Source organism: Tyto alba, unplaced genomic scaffold, assembly GCF_018691265.1.
Source record: "Tyto alba isolate M040663 unplaced genomic scaffold, T.alba_DEE_v4.0 Super-Scaffold_18, whole genome shotgun sequence".
Classification (NCBI taxonomy): domain Eukaryota; kingdom Metazoa; phylum Chordata; class Aves; order Strigiformes; family Tytonidae; genus Tyto; species Tyto alba.
The window spans coordinates 5711701-5731662 of NW_024881280.1; the positions used below are offsets into that span (position 1 = coordinate 5711701).

General features: G+C 36.6%; 1 protein-coding gene across 1 annotated transcript in view; it reads left to right on the forward strand.

Annotated features, from left to right (window-relative positions):
* MYBPC3 (myosin binding protein C3) overlaps positions 1-19962 on the forward strand; it is a 62585-nt gene that overhangs the window by 16591 nt on the left and 26032 nt on the right. The window contains exons 8-22 of the mRNA XM_042790885.1: positions 23-67; positions 2457-2513; positions 3222-3224; positions 7543-7566; positions 8304-8470; positions 9277-9409; positions 9633-9635; positions 10072-10196; positions 10817-10922; positions 14935-15101; positions 15490-15655; positions 16584-16690; positions 17021-17050; positions 17213-17349; positions 18891-18968. Coding sequence (XP_042646819.1) covers positions 23-67; positions 2457-2513; positions 3222-3224; positions 7543-7566; positions 8304-8470; positions 9277-9409; positions 9633-9635; positions 10072-10196; positions 10817-10922; positions 14935-15101; positions 15490-15655; positions 16584-16690; positions 17021-17050; positions 17213-17349; positions 18891-18968 — 1348 coding nt within the window. The remainder of the gene's footprint in view (positions 1-22; positions 68-2456; positions 2514-3221; positions 3225-7542; positions 7567-8303; positions 8471-9276; positions 9410-9632; positions 9636-10071; positions 10197-10816; positions 10923-14934; positions 15102-15489; positions 15656-16583; positions 16691-17020; positions 17051-17212; positions 17350-18890; positions 18969-19962) is intronic.

A 19962-nucleotide genomic window follows, 5' to 3' on the forward strand; every position in this document is an offset into this window, starting at 1 on the left:
TGTCTTTGATGCCCTCGCTCAGGAGCCTGGCAGGAGTTGGGAGACGGATGACTTCAGCCTTTCTCAGGTAGCCACTGTCTGTGTCAGCAGACAATTTCAAGTCTAACAATGAACTGTCTCTCTCTGCTTAGGGAAAAAAAAAAAAAAAAAAAAAAAAAAAGAGAGAGAGAGAAAAAAAATGCCCACAGAACTAGCTGCAGTTAAATACATCATCATTTATACTACTGTAGTATTTATACGAGATAAATACATACAAGTATTAGTAACATGAGTATAAATAATGAAAAGAGTAGTTTGATAGTTCAGTGAGAGGCAGATTCAACTGAAGAAAATGCATGTACTTGGCAAGTAAAATGGCATCTTCTCACCATTGTTAGAAGGAAAAAAAAAGTAACTTCAAATTATATGCATGTCTGCCCCCTCTGTTTTATGTGTTTTCCTCTCTACTGAGCACATCCCGACTAAAACTGTCACTGCTCACAGAAATGTACCAACACACATGTATATGAAAATCTGTTGTTTCCTGGCACACTCTTTATCCTAGTATTATTAAATTTCCCACCCTATCCCTTTTGGTCCCAATGTCCTCTATTGTAACAAAAATACCAATTCTGAGATTGGAACTTTATACATGTCAAAGCAATTATTATGGTCTTATTCTTCAGAATTTTACTGCTGGGCTTTCCTGAAAATCTGATTTAAGTACCACCTGAGAAACAATAAGGTGACTAGTTATTCTCCCAGCTGTAGAGTCTGATTTTCTGAATATCTGATCATAAAAATCTTTCAAATTTGGGATTATAACAGTGATTTTTATGTACATCTTATGTCTGCAAACACTGAAAATCTTCTGAACATAGGGAACAAATTGGCCAAAAATACACTTTTCTGTTTGAGCATTATACCCAGAAAATTATCCTTTCTTGTAGTGTACTATCTGGAAAATAATCACAGAAGTAAAAATGATACTTTCTTAATAAAAAGATCTCTTCTCACAACATATTAAAAATTACACTGATTCAAAATTATTACTTATTCTCAGTAACCTTGTGTTGTCAAGCAGCACAAAAAGATTGGCACTCATTTCTCTTCCATTTTATTAAGAGTACTGTTCAGATGCCCATCACTTATCTTTTCAGGCTTTTTTCTTACTTTTAAAAATATTTGTTCCTGCAATATGGAGTTTTCCTGACATTCTGGTTTACACTTCTGCAGACAGACTGATTTTCTCTGAAGCAACTAGAACTGTGTATTGACAGAGACAGTATTATGGGCTACCACTATCACCAATACACCTGAAAAGAACAATTTTTATGTATAAAACAATAATTACATATAAGGCGTTAATGCTGGAAGAATCTGAATTCTGTGAGATGGAATCACCAAATTCTTATACTCAAGACAACAGAGATATCAAGGAGCAGCTGAACATTGATGATGGGAGACTGACTGAGATGAAGAAAACCTATTTTGACTTTCTAAACCATGACTGAATGCGAGACCTTTTTTTTCTTTTTTCTTTTTTTTTTTTTTTTATAAGTTCAGTAATCAATAGTCATGAAATCCAGTGTAACTCCCTATACACCAAAACCCTAAGGTGATTTTTTAGGAGTTAAATCCAGAGCAGTGATTTTAGTGGCTTTGTGCAGTATTCAGAGTAGATCTGTACTTCAAATGTTCAGAAGCACAGCTAAAACACATTTGATTCAGAACACTAAAAATATCACTGTACATTCCATCTGAGGTCACCATATGTAACAGACAGAATTACACATCAAAAAATTCCTGCTTGTTGCTTCTTGTTCTCATGAATCAATTAATTCCAACACTGCTTGCCATGATGCTTGTTGAACAACTGCATATTGAACCTCATCTCAGAATCAAAGTCAGATCACAGAATTCCTCCTTTAACTCTTCCAGACACCAATAATGTGACCCTTTTTTCAGTATAATGAATTCTGAAATCACAAAGAACCTTAAGAAACATTTACAGCTGGGATAATACTAGGAAAAAAAAAAAAAGTTATTTTAGCTTGTAAGAAGTTCCACAAAAAGGTTGGTGAAATACTGCCCCACACTGGAAACAATATCCACATTCCTGAAACTACAGCTTTCCAAAAGCACTAATGATTCTAAAGGAAAGTTTCTGTAACATTTTTACAATAATTAATACATTCCAGATCAATATGACCACCAAATTAATACCCTGTACAACTTTATCTATAATCAGTACAGAATAAATACAATTTCATCAAATATATTTCTTAAACCTATATGAATACCCATATGGACAAAGAGCCTAATCAAGTCACCTTCCATGTCAGTGCACGTTCTAAGTAATTCTTAAACCCATCTACTACTCCCCTGCAAAAAGATATCATCTATATAATGATATAGTCACACAAGCTATTCCCATTTCCTTCTGAAACTAATTATAATTTTCTGTTACTGTACAGTACTGAGGGACATGAAGAAGGCGGAGAGTTTAATTTCAGTGCCCTACTGAAAAAGAGGTGAGTAAAACTCCAAAGACTTAGGGAAAGAAAGTAACCAGCTTCTCTTGAATAACTCTGAAAACACTAAAACTAGAATAAGTGAAAGTTTCATTAATTCAGAATCCTTGTAGTTTTCCTAAAGCAGCTCTAACTGGAACAAAGATGACAGGTAATTTTGGCAGCTTCCCCAAATACTCAGAATTCTGCATTTATGCTAGGTTTATACTGGAGAAAAAAAAAATAAAAATAAAAATTGATCTTTTCCAAGATGGAAAAGGCTGGGTCTAGGGTAATTACATGCTTCTGCCAGCACTGTTCGTTAGAAAAACCCAAAGCACAACAACAATTTACAATACCTGTCTATGACTCTGCTTTATTAAGAATTTTCTGTCCTGAGTTTTTAGAATACTTCACATCAGAGAGCTGAGAGGACAAGCTTATTTATTAGATCACTAAATGTTACTATTACATTATTCAACTATATATTATGTAGCTGTTTATCATATATATAAAAAAGATATTCTATGTTGTATAAATATTATATAAATATTTTTTACTCTTCCAACTCTAATTCTTATTTCTTGCTTTTACTTTCACTTTTTTGGGGTGGAATTTCCTCTCCTCATCCTTCCTTGCCACATCTGTTTTCATGAACTGTCTACTTATGTTTTTCTCTTTTTACCACCATCTTAACCTGGATATTTTGGATTCTACTGTTGCCAACAGAGAGTAAGATTTCTGTTTAATTTCACTATAAGTGCCTGGGTCAGACTAAATATAAGAACCATTTGGTTTGAAATAATGCATGGATCTTTATCTTTCTTATGTGTAGAGCATGACAAAAATTAGCTAGTATGAAAAAAAATTAACAGCTGCCAATTTCTGAGACAGAAATGCTTTTAAATAATTAGTGGAATTTAAGCGTGGACCATTCGATACAAATCAATGTATTTCTCTGAACATCCTGTGGTTTTCACCATCACTTTCTTTTATAAGCACTTTTAAATTGCCCTTGAAATTCCAGATTTTCTCAATAACCTGCTGCTTCAAATTCCTATTGTCATAGAAATTAGTATCAGAAAAATCATTTGCATAATATGCCTGCTGGTGCCTATCAGATATGCACTGACGTTTTCTTCCATCCATTCTTAAACACGTTAAGTGAACGCATTACTGAAGTCACTTATTCCATAAATGTACAGGCTTCTCTGTTACAAAACATTTATTTTATTATTCCAGGTAAAGTTTCCATTGCCTATTATTCCAAGCATGCTTCTTTCTGTTTACAGCCCTTGGCCACTCACTATGTCTTTTCAGCTGCTGAAGTTACTAAAACCAGTTGTTACTAGACTCATGTTTTGCAAATCTGAACTTACTCAGTTTAAGTTTTCAGTCAGCTACTTGAGTGAATGTTGTTGTGAATCTGTGTTCAGTCTCTGCTCAGGTATTGGTACCACCATTTATAAAATGTATTTTATCTTCACAAAAATACAGGATCATGCAGACATCTGAAGTAGCTTTGATATGAAAGACAATAAAGCCACAATAGCCTCATGTTTCACTCAGGGTAACTCATCCAAATTTCAGTGGGGCAAACAAGGCCACGTAGCTATACAAGGCCCTGTAATATGCAATATGCACTGTATCCAACTAGAAGTGAATTCTGGCTTTGCAGTAATATTACAACCACAACTCTCAAGGAGGACAGCTAGATGAGACAAAAAGTACATCTGTCAAACTTTCTGTTGCTGACATTAATATCAAAGTTTCTTTTTTCATCATGAACCCCAGCGAAGTCTGAAACAAAAAGTGCATTTGAATTCTTTTGTAAATCTAAAGTTGGGAAAATATGCTTTCTGATTATTGGCAGTAATCAAAACTGTACAGGTTTGAGAGCTGAAATAGAGTAGTTGTACACAGTCATGTCTATAGAAAATGTAAGGCAAAAAAGAGTTGTTGATCTCCTTTTAAAAATTTGAAATAAATGGAGGCCAACATGAAAATATTTGCATAATTTCATACAGTGACTCCAGCTGGAATGAAGTGCGAAGTACTATGAGCCCCTCTCCTAGTGCCTTTCCCTTCTGCTTTCATAATTAGTTTTGAGTAGTGATAGAACTCTAAAAAGTAGTAAAAAATCTCCAGTGTTTCCAGAAATGTTCAATTTGTGGATTTAACTATTCATTATTTGTTAGAATAGAAATACAATTAATTAAAAGAAGCTTATAATTTTTACTGCATTTTGTCAGTGGTTTTGACCTTTCTTGATTTACAAATCTCTGTTTAGTGAATTCAAGCATACCAATAAATTCACTGCTCCTAGTTGTTTTTCACAGCCACTTTAGAAGTAATTTGTGGATTCTTTGGGCTTTGCACACTGCAGGTTGCAGACCACTCCTATATTAATGAGAACTGATAGGCATAAAAACTCATCATGGAGTGAAAGTATTCTTCATTAAAACAGAATAGAAAAAGGGACCTTATGCTGATGAACTCTTGAGAGTTATGCAGATTCAAACAGAACTGAAGATCATTCTTCTACCACTTCTGCTTTGTCCCAACTAATTTACAAGTGCCCTCAATCCAGAAGTAATGAACATTCCCACTATAATAAAGAGAGCTTAATTTAATACTGTATCTCCTGTTGCTGTAATTTAATTAACTGGTGTTGACATACAGATGTCATGGGCCAAGGAGAGGTCACTGGGAAGAGGAAGGGAACAGCTGTCACAGAACTATTAAATGGGATAGTGAGCAGAGACCTTGCAGGAGGTGACAGCTGACAGGGTCCAATCAGTTGACAGTAATGGGATAGGAAGGAACCATCTCTGGGATGTACAAAACTATTTTTAACCCCTCCACAAATGTTTAAAACATATCAGCTGCATATTCCATTTACAGCAGGTTCACTGAGCTGCATCTTAATGCCCCCAAGTGCATAGTTAACCTATGAGGTGATCACTCTGAATAAGGACCCCCAACATCAGGGAGACTAACGTAAGGGTGGGAGAAACTTCAGGAGTCCAAGTGCTCTATTACTTCTCATGGGCTGTTTAGTTCCCGTTGGTAGTGGAAGAGTACAGCCTAACTGTGGAAATTCTGCCTCTTTATAGGATCAAAGAGAATGTTTAAACAAATACAAACTGGTGAGAAGGAGTACTGGGATGGGGAAACCTTTGCTCAGAGGCAGAAAAACACATTTTTTTTCTTTTTCAGAACTCAATTAAGCACTAGACAAATTACAACCTTTAGCTTTTAGTATCATTTTACATACAACTCACAAGCCTTTTCCTGTAATTAGAAAATACTAGCATTTCCAATGAAGAAACCGTACTCTTGTTTATGATCAAATTTCTTATATTTCAGCTTGCATACACCAAAACAGTATTGCCAGATATAACAATGGGATGACACTGAGTAATGGAAAACTGAAGCAAAAATTAAGGAAGTCTTCTCAATAGTGAGATATACTAGACTGTGGAATTACTTCCAAATGGGAAGATTTTTCTCATAATGTATTTAAAAATAACTCACAAAATATTTTTGAAAACTCCATGAATAATCCTACCTGCAAATTTTCAGGTGAAAGGGTGTATACAGATGAGCATATAATTAGGCAGATAGACAGAGAGACCACCAATACTTATATAATGCTTGAGGGAAAATAATATCATTTGAATCTGTTATGTCTTCCTTATTTCCTATAATTTTATATTCCCTTTTAAGATACACTTTGCTCCACAGGACATGAATTGTACTAGTACAAAGAACTCAGCACATATTAGAAATACAATATATTCCTAGCTTTATGTACTTATAAATCTATTCCAATTTACATGTATTTAGAAATATCTTAGAGTTCCTCATTGATACAATCAGGACAACTAGCCCAAGAACTGCTTACGTTAAAAAAAAATCTCCGTCTATGTGGCAAATTGGTTCAATTGTCCTGCCTTCTGCTAGGCAAAGCTACAAACCGTTTGTAGCTGCCCCAAACTAAATGACAGATGTATAGAGAAGATGAATCCTGATTAAATTTGTGGGTGATGTTGATGCACTGTTACGACAAAGCAAATACCCAGTAGGCTGCACTTACTGCCGTGAGTCCAAACTTCAGATACACCTATCAGTTCAATGAGTGCTAATGAGGGCTTAGCGTTTAGCGAGTGCTAAACTACCCCAAAGACATCAGATATTGCATGCCATATATTTCAGCTCTAACTCACTGAGATGAAATCCTCTTCTCTTGCTTCCTTTCTGTTCAAGAGCTACAAGGGTGCTGGAAATCCCAAGCCTGGACTGCAGTACTTCAATAAACATAGGGCTCTTGTTACAAGTGAGCTGTTTTGGGGCAATAAAAGGAATACCAGAAATGTTTGCTTATACCTGCTGTCTAGACTGACTACAGTCATGCTTTTTTAAGTAGTAATATTTCTCACTGACTAACTTTTTTCCTGAAGAAAATTGAAATACGCTCAATAATCCTCCCCTTTTCTCTGCATTACCTGCTGCTTAACTTACCTTCTTGTTGGGGTTCACTGCTGAACGTGGCTTCATTGTAAGGGTGTGTTCTGATCCACTGGCATCTGCTTGGTTCTGGTGGAACAACAGACACAGGAAGTTTCCTTACCTAAAGAATTTTTTAAGAAAATGTTATTTCTTTCATCCTTTGTTTACCAAAATGCAAACTATCGACAAGCAACAACTCCATGATGACAGGGCGAAGTAGAGCTATTTGTTTCCCTGTAAGGTGATCAGCCATAATTAGGGATAAGCAGAAGTGCTTACACTTATCAATTACAGAGTGGAACTGTACAAAGTGTGGGAGTGGGTTTGGTTTCAATAGGGAACAGCATTTTTCTTAAGCCTATTTCAGAGCTTTTGCATGAGCTCCTTCATCTCCCTGCTACCGAAGCACAGGCTTGCTCTGCTAAAGGTGAAGATGACATTCAGTGGTCTTTAGTACTAACACATGATGCCCTCTTTCTTGCCCATTGGGATGCTGCGCATTCTTCCAAACGGTTCTCTGCATCACTCTGAAGTACAGCAGCTTCTTGCGCTCGGTAAATCGGTAAGGTTACACCAATCTCTTTTTCTTTTTATGATCTTTTAAATAAAAAAATATGACAGAAAAAAAGAATGCCTTTCTCAAAGCCAGACAATCAAATTTTCACTTGGTTTTGCTAAACCAAGCATTAATTCTTCCATAATCACTAGTTTTTTGGTTAAACTGCAACATCTGTAATCCATTGTAAATATTGTCTTGTTTGACATTCTATGTGTCTTTATGTTTTATAGATTACTATAGCCAACAACTGTCTTTACAACAGATGATAAATATTTTAATAATCTGTGATTCATTTTAGTGAAGACAAAAAATGTCCTGAGTAGAAAAGGACTTGTTTCTTACTAACATAAACCAACTGCCTTGTTTCTAAAGCATTCTCAGGATATCAGTTCTGTCCCTTCCTTTGCCACATGTTTTGTAGATGATCATCACCAGAAAAATGTCTCCCTGTGTTTCCATTACTCATCATTAAAGGGAAGTTAATATTTATTTGCTTTGGCTAGTCAAAAGTAAACCCTTCAAGACAGTGATTGGATTTTAATCACCGTATATATAAATAGAACTAAAACTAGTCGCCAGTTTTATTTCATTATTTTGGGTAATAATATAACAAAAAGTTACACTGCTAAATTTTTTATTAAGAAATGGCTTCATCAAACCAATATGTAGCTTGCCAAGCCTATGGCAGTTTTTAAATCCTCTCAGTAGTGGCATTCAGATACTTTAATCCATTTCTGCAGAGGTGAAGCAAAATCTGAATCACAGTCTGATGTTGATGTCTGGGAAATCCTGAGGAAAGCTCCTCCTTCCGAATATGAGAAAATTGCTTTTCACTATGGTATCACAGATTTGCGTGGGATGCTGAAACGCCTCAAACGCATAAAGAAGGAAGAGAAAAAAAGTACAGGTTGGCAAGCTGTATTTATTCCAAATATATGTGGCCATATCTTCTTCTTTGGGAGTTCTTCAAACACTAACATCAGCTGGACAGCAGCTGGATACAAGAGTATGAGAAATAGGAGTTTCCTATTCCAGTTGTTACACAGTCATGTGAAATGCTGATTACCAAAGATTAAAGCTATGCCCAAAGCTCTGAGCTACTCTGCTCTGAAACTCTGAATATTCTGAACCTGCTCATTTTACTAGTTTCCTCTGCTCTGCACTTTATCTTTCCCCAAACATAAAAGAGTAACACCCCCCACTCTTCTCACCCCCAAAACTGTTCAGTATGTCAGGTATACATTTAAAGAATTTCAGTTCCATTGGGATGATGCATTTGGAGTTCTTGACACTTTTCTAGTCTTGTGAAGTATTAATTACCTAATTTTAACTAATTTGTTTTAGAAGTCTGAAACAGAGAAGGCAAGTTGCCATTTATTAGTACTGAGAAGATCAGTATCATTTTCCTACATGGGCAGATGTAGCTGTGAGTTTATTTAGGATGTGTTGAGGTACATATGAATATCTGATTTAGAATATCCTACTTAACCTATTTGAGTTTATATCACATGCTTCTCATTCTGTGTTAAGGAATAACAGTAAACAGAATAGGATGAAGAACAGACAGGACTGGTATAAATGCAAATGGATGCAGAAAGTGGGGAAGGTGATGATGGTAAACAACAGGAAAGGGAATAAAGATTTACTTTGATGAAAGGGAATGTAAAAAAAGATGGAAAGTATAAAAATTAAATTTTTTTTTTTTCATCATAGCATTCCTCAAGAAACTGGATCCAGCTTACCAAGTGGACAAAGGGCAAAAGATTAAATTAGTGGTTGAAGTTGCCAATCCAGATGATGATGTGAAATGGCTGAAGAATGGACAGGAGATACAAGTGAGCGGCAGGTAAACTAGAAATATAGGAAATCCATGAAGGAATGGGCTACAAAGTGGAAAAACTAGCTTTTCTTAGAAAGAAAGGAGTAACATAGGGAGAAACAGGAGCTGAGAAAGAATCTACAAAGAGTTTGGCTCAGGGTCAGTTTGCTGTTCTCATGACTGTTTCTTTTTCTTCCCTCTGCTCTATCTACCTACACATGGAACTGGATGCTTACTTCTACCTACTTAGCAAGTAAGTCCTCAGATTATATTCTGATCTTTATCTGTATATCCAGGGTTCAGAATCACTTTCTTGTGATATGGGATATACTTCAGTGCAGCTTGTTTGTAAAATCAATTTCCAGTGATTTTGTCCTGAAGCCATGATGTGGCATTTTTAATGGCAGTCTGGTTTGTTGTATGGCTGGACACTAGAAAAGCACCCAACACCATTCATAGGAGTTTGTATGTCTCTCATTTGTATGAAGATTTCTCCATAATTTCCTATGCTAGTTTTTCAAACACTAGTGCTATCACCGAGGTGGAGACAGAGGGTTTGAGTCTTAATAAACCTTGCCACTGATGCCAGAAAAAAAAGTAGGAACCTTTTTCTCTGCCAGCCATGGGAAGACAGTGACTGGGTCTAAAAGAGTTACTCTCTGATAATTACATTTAATTTCTCTTTTCAGATATATTTTTGAGGCTGTTGGGAATAAGAGAATCCTGACCATAAACCACTGCTCTCTGGCTGACGATGCAGCGTATGAATGTGTGGTAGGGGAGGAGAAGAGCTTCACAGAATTATTTGTAAAAGGTAAGCAATGGTAGCAAAAGGAAAGAGATCTCCCGTAACATTTAGCATTGAATTACTGTCATCTTCTCTACTCTCAGATTAGTTAATCTCATAGGAAAGGAAATTCTCAAGCATATGAACAAATTCTGACATCTAGTGAAGTAGGTATTTTTCTTACAGTTAAATGAAGGAAAATTTTCCCTATAGCTGAAACTAAGAAAGCACAAGAAAACAGAGCAATAATAATTACTATTAATTCTCATTTGGAAAGTGATTTATGTCTTTCCAACAATAGGGCTAAAAACTTACTTTAAAAATTTGATTCCACTCAAGATAAACATGTGCTTCAAGATGCACAAGCAGATCAAGTAGTACAGAAAACTAATACCTCTAGTTTAGAATTTCAGAATATATTTGAAATCTTATTTTGTGTTTGTATGCTGTCTCATGAAGCAAAAACCAAAAGGTTGTTTGATAACATTGATAACGTGATCCAGCATAGTAAATATTAAGTTCCAACACAGAGAACATCACCATGTATTTGGCCAGGGGTTCTTCCTGTGGAACGCATAGTGGTGAAATCCACCTCTGGTCTTCAGTCTTTCAGGATACTGTTTTAATAAAAGTCTCTTCATTTCCAGAACCACCAATCCTGATCACTCGCCCACTGGAGGACCAGATGGTGATGGTTGGAGAGAGAGTGGAGTTTGAGTGTGAAGTGTCTGAGGAAGGAGCTACTGTGAAATGGTAAAGGAATACAAAAGGGAAAAAAACCTCAAACAACATCAAACCATGTCCTTCCATGGGACATTATAGGACCAGTGTTTGCAGGCAAGAGTTGTAGAATAAAAAGAAGGCATCCTACATAACTGTTTTCAGGAAAAGATTTCCTCCTCCTATACATCAAAGATTGAAGAGGAACTGAGAGGCCAGAACATGACAGAAAACAAATCAAGTATAAATATTTTATAGTGTCTCTAGAATTTCTTGTTCAGTGTTTACAGGATGCTAGTGACTGTACCAAGCTGTTAGCTTCAAAGTTTTCTAAATATTTGACAGTAATGTCTAACTCTTGTCCAGACTAATCAGAACTGTATTGTGACAAGTTTGCTATACTTTATGGAAACTTCTGGTCTTCTCTGCTGCAGTGAAGTGAGGGTTTTTAAAAGTATTTTTTCTTAGGTAAAAAGTTAGTGTCTCTTGAGACACAGAGGGAAGGTCATTGACTTACTGTAACACATCTCTTGTGGTAATTCTGCAAGGCTGGTCATTATGCATATGCAGCGAGCAGGATTAAGATGACAAACATTTAGACCATAGAGTCCATTTTGTTGGGCATTCCAGCTAAGCGGAAGCTTGAAGTTCACACTGCTTGGGCAAGCACAGCAGGCGGTGCTCACATACCAGGTCTTACACACACTGTTCTCACGTCATTTCTCTACCAGATGAAATTCTCCTGTGCTTGTTAACAGCTTCAGGCACATGGTTATCAACTGTTCCTACAATGCCCATTACATTCCAGGAAAGTGCCAACCACCCATCTGCTCTCCCAAAGGAAGGAACTGGGAATTTAAATAGAGCCCAAGAGCTAATCCAGCATATGCATTACACTATTAAAGCCACATGCACAGGCACACACATGCTATTGTTCAGGAACTGCTTACAGGTGCCTGGTCACAAGAGATGGGGACAACCAGATCTGTCCCTCTCAGAGACCAGTGCAGCTGCCACACTTTGATCCTATGCCTTTGAACAACTCCCATATATCTTGCAGAGCTGGTATCTGTGGGATGGGCATTTGGTAGACAAAGGCAAGCCAGCAGCTGTCTCAGCCTGAAATGCAGCAAGTGGCCAGTCTTCAAATTGTAACAACAGAAAACTAAGCACTTAGACATTTGCACTGTATTTTACTGGGTTTATTATGTGAGATTCAGTCAATGATCTTTGGCAAGAAAAGGAGCATTTTGGACAACGGAGAGAAGTGTCTGGAGAAAACATGAAACCTAGTATGGAGAAAGAGTTCCAGTTTTATGGCTCATTAGGGAAATGCTCAACAGCTTAAGTCAAGGAACAGGCACTAACTCAGGGCACCTGTTATAGCTCTTGCACCCTTTAAACCTGGGATATGAAATCACATGAACAAAAGCAATTATGTGACTTGCACAAGACAGAAATAAGGCTTACAGCCTCTTAGGCAAGGCCCTCAGACTAAGGCTTGGAGAATTCATTATGTGGGTCTTTTCATAGTAATCAGGAAAGAATGTTCTCTTGATCACACAGAAAGGTCTCACATTATTATTACGCAGTACTGTAGAATAGTTATTTCCAAAATTCAGATGGCCTTGGAAATAATAGAATTCTGGAAGAAAAAGATGTAATAAAATTACTAGTTTTGACCTGATTTTTCAATCTCCGAATGCTGGGCATATCAACTTATCAGCTCTAAATGAAAACAAACTATAGTAATGTAATAATAACAATAAATCTGTGTGCCCCCATTATCACATACTACCTACATCGGCGATATCTCAGAAGACATTAACCAGTTTATCCTTAGGATCTAAACAGGAAATAGGAAAGCATTTCCAGACAGAGAAAAGAGGCATTAAGTGGCAAAGTTGAGAACAGATATTTGATCTTGCAGGTGTTCAGGACTCAGATAGACTAAACCACAGCTGACCTACCTATTATTGAACTAATTCTGCTTCAAGTGTGAGACTGGAACAGATCACCTACAGTGGCCTTTAAACCAACACTTCTATGGTTCTATAAAATCCTCCACTTAAACTTTAATATCAACTGACTCTTCTACTTCATTGCTCTAGTTACCAAAGGCCTATAATACTACCTTGTATGAGGTTTTTCACTTTTCACTGCAGCAATATATTATTTTAAGCTAAATGATATCTGGGAGTTCTTTTTTGAGGTTTACAGTTTTATCGCTCCATTATCTGTCAGTACAACCTTCTGCAAACACTCTACTCATACACAGCATTAGCAATGTGCTAGTCACTAAACCAAATACAAGTTAAATGTGCTATTCCCATCCCAGGGATTTAAGACACTAGTTATCGCAAATAATCTGTTTTCATTATTTAGACAAGAGTTCAAGAGTTCACTTTCTTAGCAGTAGCTGAATAAAACATTCAGATATCTTTGAGGAGCCATGTGTCAAAATACATCACCAAAAAATAAAAGTCCAGCTTCGGAACACCAGCCATGTGCATGCTTTTGCCAGAGCGGTGTGTTGAACTTCTAGATTACAGCCTATCCTCAGCAGTTCACCAAAGGTTTACACCTGGCATTGTAGCCCTTGTTCCAGAACTAATCTGCACGAATGAGAGTATCAGCCTTAGGAGAGCATCTTGCATGTGGGCTGAGACTCTTGCTGCTCAGCAAGCAGAGGAAGCCTTACCCTGGCATAACACTAAGCGCTATGTTTCATGGGGTTGCTACAGGCATCCTCCATTTCCTCCCTTCCTAGGAAGTTGCAGTTCTGTGATTGGGAATGGAGGCCAGTGTTTTTCTAAACCAACTATAAGTTCCAGTAAACTGTGCTGTAAAGAACAGCTAGGAGGTAGCAACCTGGAGGTATTTTGAAATGCAGTTGCAGCAGGTACATCTAAATCACAAGTTGGAGGAGTCCTGTCTCTGCTTAACATTTTGATCTTGTGACTTACTTCAGCAGTCTCTAATAGAGATAGAAGGTTTTCTTGCATACATCTACCCAGAAATTAAAGCAATATTATTTTAATGAGTCTCTAAGCAGCATTTCAATTTGCTATCCTGTAAGCTCATTTGTTAAGCTGAATAGTCACTGGTAACAAATAAGGGAAGTAACACAAGATAGAAAGAAAATTCTTACTCTATTAAAAGCATAATATCTTTTCTATTTCTCTTTTCAACTAAGTATCAAAAACTTTTTCATTTATAAACTGCAGCACTGTTCAAGTAACATAATATAAATATATTGAAATAATAATGAAAAATGTAAAATGCTACAAAAGGAGTAAATTGAAGAGATTACGTTATTTTCTTATAGCCTGCTTATGTTATTTAAGATTAGGAACAGGAAATCTTTAAAATATCTTATGTATTTTTCTGTGACCTTGACTGAACAGCATGAATCCTCTCTGCTCATTTCTCTTCATGACTGGAAATTACAATAATTAAAATTCCTATCAGGCTGGATGGTGAAGCTTAATTTAGTAATGTCTTATATATACGGTGGCATATACTTGAATGGAAAGGGCTACAAAATCCAAAACACATCTTCACTTAAATCCATCCTTAAATTTTCTTCTTTTACTGATGCCCACAAACCATAAATTTAAAACAATTATAATTCATATTGAGAAAATGAAGACTTTTAAGTCATTTTCCAGCAAGTCCTGTTTACCTTATGGCAGCTTTTAAGATAGTAAATTCCCTGCTGGTGAAGTGTGTCTTCATCCCTGTACCTTCTACAGCATTTAACGTACTTTCATGTTTATCTGTATCATATAAACAGTAACAATCAAGTAAATCCTTGTAAATGAACTCTCTTGAACCAGAAGTCAAATACATAGTGAAAATTAATGGTCAAACTAGAAGCATTCTGGTTCCACTAACATTTGTGCAATGGTCTATTTTCTGCTAACTCAAAATGCTACAAAGATTGGACTTATCTTGTGTCTTCCGATCTCTAGTAACATTGAGCTGACTCTTACTCTCCTCTTTCAACCATAAAAAAATGGCTCAACACTATTTGACATTGCAGGGAAAAAGATGGAATTGAGCTGACACGGGAAGAAACATTCAAATACCGATTCAAGAAAGATGGAAAAAAGCAGTATCTAATTATTAATGAGTCAACCAAAGACGATAGCGGGCACTACACTGTGAAGACCAATGGTGGAGTGTCAGTCGCTGAACTAATTGTACAAGGTAGGCACAGGTAATCTTACAAAACCAGAGAAGGTGAGAAATAAAAACAGGCTGAAGGTAACCTTTTCTAGGATGGTGCATAGGAGTAGCACAGTCCTCATGCCAGGGAAAAGGAAGGCGTAATAATGGGCATTAGGTTTGATAATAAAGGCTTCAAGGACAATTCAGGCCTGTGTGCCGGATGTAACAGATACCCTGATGATAACAGGTGCTCATCTATCAGTCCTGTTAAAACCTTGCATGCTGTGTATTTCCCTTCATATTTCACCCTTCCACAAACAACTCGCTCAGCCCTAGCCTTATCGACTCAGTAAAACCACACCAACTGTTTACTTACAAAGCTATTCTGATTTTTTGATGTGTGTTTCGATTATTCTCACAATATCAGAGAAAAAGCTAGAAGTTTATCAGAGCATTGCAGACCTGACAGTGAAAGCACGTGAACAGGCAGTCTTCAAGTGTGAAGTTTCCGATGAAAATGTGAAAGGAATCTGGTTGAAAAATGGAAAGGAGGTGGTCCCAGATGAAAGGATAAAGATCTCCCATATTGGCAGGTTAGTCTTGTTTCAGAAAGCAGGTTCAGGGTTGGGTATTGCATTACAATTCACAGAAACTATTCACTTGGGGAATAGGAATATAAACCAAGACTTTGTCCTGGCTCCAGCTAAAAGAAAAAAGTTTAAAACCTTCTTATACACAACTAATATATAGTCACAGATTTGCTTTGGTACGTTTTGCATATATGGCATCTGTGGTATATCAGCAGAATTCATTCCCTGTTTTTGTTAGGATTTCGTGATTTCTTGGTATTCAAACAATCTAGAAAACATATTATTGATAACTTTAAAATTAGCAGTAATGTTTAGACAGATTAAGATCACACTTATGGAAAAACCCCATCAGAAAAATTAGTACTATACTAACACATACAATTGCACAGTTCTGTGCTCAAGTTGCTTAGCAGTCTAACTACTGCTGGAAATGGAGACCAGGAAGATTCAGAAGATACATAAGCATTACATGCTAGGTAAAGTCTTCCTTAGCATCCTTTCTAACCTTCCTTAGAATCCTTTCTTTATTCTGTTTTGAATTTACAATAATACAGGGGTGGAGCATCAATTTTTAGCTTTTTTTCCCCAAAATTAATCTGATCAAATGAAGGCAGTCAGCAGTGATACAACTGCACTTGTAATGGTAAAGGACTGGGCTAGAGCAGAGAAACTGCTTCCTCTATTCAGACTAGACTATGCATCTAACTTTGAGAAGTCCATTCATAGACAACATGCTGAGATGGGTTTGCTTGAATACCAAAAGTAGAGTGGTCTACAGCCCTGGTGGTGGCTAACTTCATGTTGGGGTAAAGGAAGAAGAAATTGTAATGTCTGTTAATATACTATAGCCTGCACCTTGTCTCTTGAGATAGCCCTGTTTCTCCTGGAGAGGTAAGGTAAGGGAATGGAATATATTTGTTCATGTTTCCAGAATCCATAAACTAACTATTGAGGATGTAACACCAGGTGATGAGGCTGATTATTCCTTCATCCCTCAGGGATTTGCTTACAACCTTTCTGCCAAGCTTCAGTTTTTGGGTAAGTTATCTTAGAATATGTAATGGGCATTCCAGAGGCATAAAGTGATGGCATTAAATATGGTTATACCAGGGAAGAGTATGCAGAATCTCCTTCCTGATACCTCAATACAGACACAGTGCTTTTGCCTGCTATTTTGAGTTATTACTGTCATACTGTCTCACAGAACCCGTTTTGCAGTTTATTGCATTGTTCTGTTGATGTATATGCCTTATGAGGTTTTAATGATGAATAGTTTTTAAATTACTTTGTTGGTACAGAGGCTATGTAAATTCTGTTTTCTGATCTATTTCTCTTACTCCTTCCCCCTTCCTTTTTTTTTTTCCCCAGAGGTCAAGATTGATTTTGTACCAAGAGAAGGTAAGAAGAACAGTCACTATTTATATGCTATTGAAAGCATGTTTACTTTCAATGGAAGCAGTGCTTTCATTTTTAATTTAATGCATGAATATTCACCTTTTTTATTTCCATACAGAACACTCAAACTGTATTTAAAACTTATTTTCTCTGCCTTTGTTATAGAACCTCCCAAAATCCACCTTGACTGTCTGGGCCAATCCCCTGACACTATTGTTGTGGTGGCTGGGAACAAATTGAGATTGGATGTTCCCATATCAGGTGATCCAACACCCACTGTCATCTGGCAGAAAGTAAACAAGGTAACGTGTAACCTTACATAATGACCAAGGCAAGGAAGTCACAACAGGAAATTTATTTTCTTTCTCAAATCTTACTTTGATTTACAATTCCTAAAAGTGTTTTCATCTTCCTTTTAATATTTTTTTTTTAAGCATCAAGATAAAAAAGGAAATACCTGCAATGCAGCTGTTTGGGGTTTAGCTGGTTTTGTGGAAGTCATCCTGAACTGTTCTTTTTCTGAACTGTTGCCTGTTTTTCTATTCCAAAAGAAGGGGATGAGTATATGTGACTAGACATATGTACATGCAGACAGTAGAATACTATACATGTTTATTCCTTTCCTACCTCAGAGAAAAAGAAATATATGATGAATCATCCCCACCACCTTCACCTGATAGGATGGACATGTTCTGGAGATGGCAGCTTGCTTTTAAATCTTTCTCAAGAACTCTACAGTCTGTGAAGAAAACATCTTCTTAGCAGACCACTGGGGTAAAACTGTATTTGGTATAATGAAAACAGAGGATGCTTGCAATTTGCCTTATCAAAGCAATTACAAAACATCAGAGAAAGAATTTAGAAGCTCGACACAAAATGTTAAGTGAGCTTCCTTTCTGGCTATCTCAGAACATCCCCACCCCTCACCATCTGCAGCTCTTGAGCTATGACTAGCACATAACACAGAAATACATTGTATAATATTCTACAGCAGCATCATACTTCCCACAGGCATAGAAACAGATAAAATAATATTGCCAATTATATTAATTTTCCCAATCTCATTTCTCCATGATTCTGCTGCATTCTTTGTTCAGGTAGCGCATATTTAATAACACTTGGGAGGTTTTTCTGCAATGCAGAATTAGTATGGAAACAAACAAAAAAGCCATTTCTCTCTCTTTTGAGAATCAAGAGAAACTGACTCTCTCATACATACGTTTCTTTGATAAAATGATGACTGGGTATCAGACAACCCCTATACAGTGTTACTTCCAAGGTGTGAGCTCTCAGCATGAGTAAAAGAAGCCAGTCTTGATTTGGAAGATGTATAACATATACCTACTAATGAAATCCTAAACAAACAGTAGCACAGCTTCAGAATGCATTGTTTGATGTGTATTACAGACCTGACTATATTTCTGAGTGTTAAAACATTTACATCAACTTACTATCCCATTGTTACAGAAAGAAGTAATCCCTATTTTTGTAGTTACACAAGATGAGCAACTGGTACCACAGGACAGAGATTCACAACCAGTTGCAATTCTAATGCTTGAATGTCATTCATCTTTGTTAAGCTGTAAATTGGTTTTTCTGACTTATCCTTTCCTTAATTCACTGAAGTCTGATACATCTATTTCCACTTCTGCTTTTTACTTTTGTATCACTTGACTTCCTTCCCGGGTCTGCTTGCTGCCTTACTTTGCTCTTCGCTTTTCTCAAACCTTCATTTTCAACCCCCCTAACAAACCTATGGACTCTTCCCTGTCTTGCAGAAACAGCTTTACTGCTCTGCTCAGAAAGGCTTAGTTGACTTTCTGTGGTTTCTTTGCTTATCTAGAAAAATGACCTTGTTTGCAGCAGTGAGGATTCCATGACTCCCTCAGAAAACTGCAGTGATTTAAATATTGATAGTAAGGTAAGTCCTTTACTATTTATGCAGACACAAATATGCTTAGTGTTTTCCAGATAAAAGGTCATATTCAGAAGGAAATAACATTAAAATCAGTAGATATTAAAACTGGTGAAGCAAATAGCACATCAGGACCAACATCCTGTCTCACAATGGTAATTATCAAACACTTGGAATGGGCACAAGGGATCTGGTGAGCAATTTTAGAGTAAGACGCTGATTGAGGAAACCTGTTGATTGAGGAAATCTCTTTCTAATCACCATCACATGGTGTGTGGATTGCAAGGAATCAAAGCAGCTATTGGAAAATTCTTCTTAATCTATTTGTGAATTTTTAGCCCCTTTTTTCCCCACTAACCTGTAAGTTTCAATAATAACTAGAGGGAAGAAGAGGACAAAATCTTATAGGACACAGGGAAAGATGATAATGGGTCAAGAGAGTGAACTATGTGTGTACAAAACAGTGAAAGAGTATTAATTTTCCAACAAGTTTCCTTTTTGTCACAAATAACTTCCATTTTGATAAAGCCAAAAATATTTTACATTTATTATGCAACAATAAACCTTCTGTACAATTCTGCTGTACGAGTCATTTTTCAGCACATATGCTTTCTAACAGTTCCTGTTCTGAGTCTAAAGATACACGGGCACATAAAGAAGAAAGGAGTGTGTTATAAATGTACAGAAAAGTTGTGGTCATTATGTTTGGACTTCAGCTCAGAGAAGAGTAGGAAGTTACCCCATATAACATTCCTGAGTGACAGAAATCTCACTGATGCCATTAACAGTTGCAAGAAACATGGTAAATTTTTTAGAGGGAAATTGTTCAAATCCATGTTACCTGATGCCAAGCATAGATACTGTTGATCAGGAATGTTTGCTCAACCATATGAATTTGCAAACCTGCTTGAGTTTGCACGGCACCCAACTGTTATCCATGAAACTCTTTACATGGATACTAGCAGCTATCCCAAGTAGGAATTTGTAGAGGTACTTAATA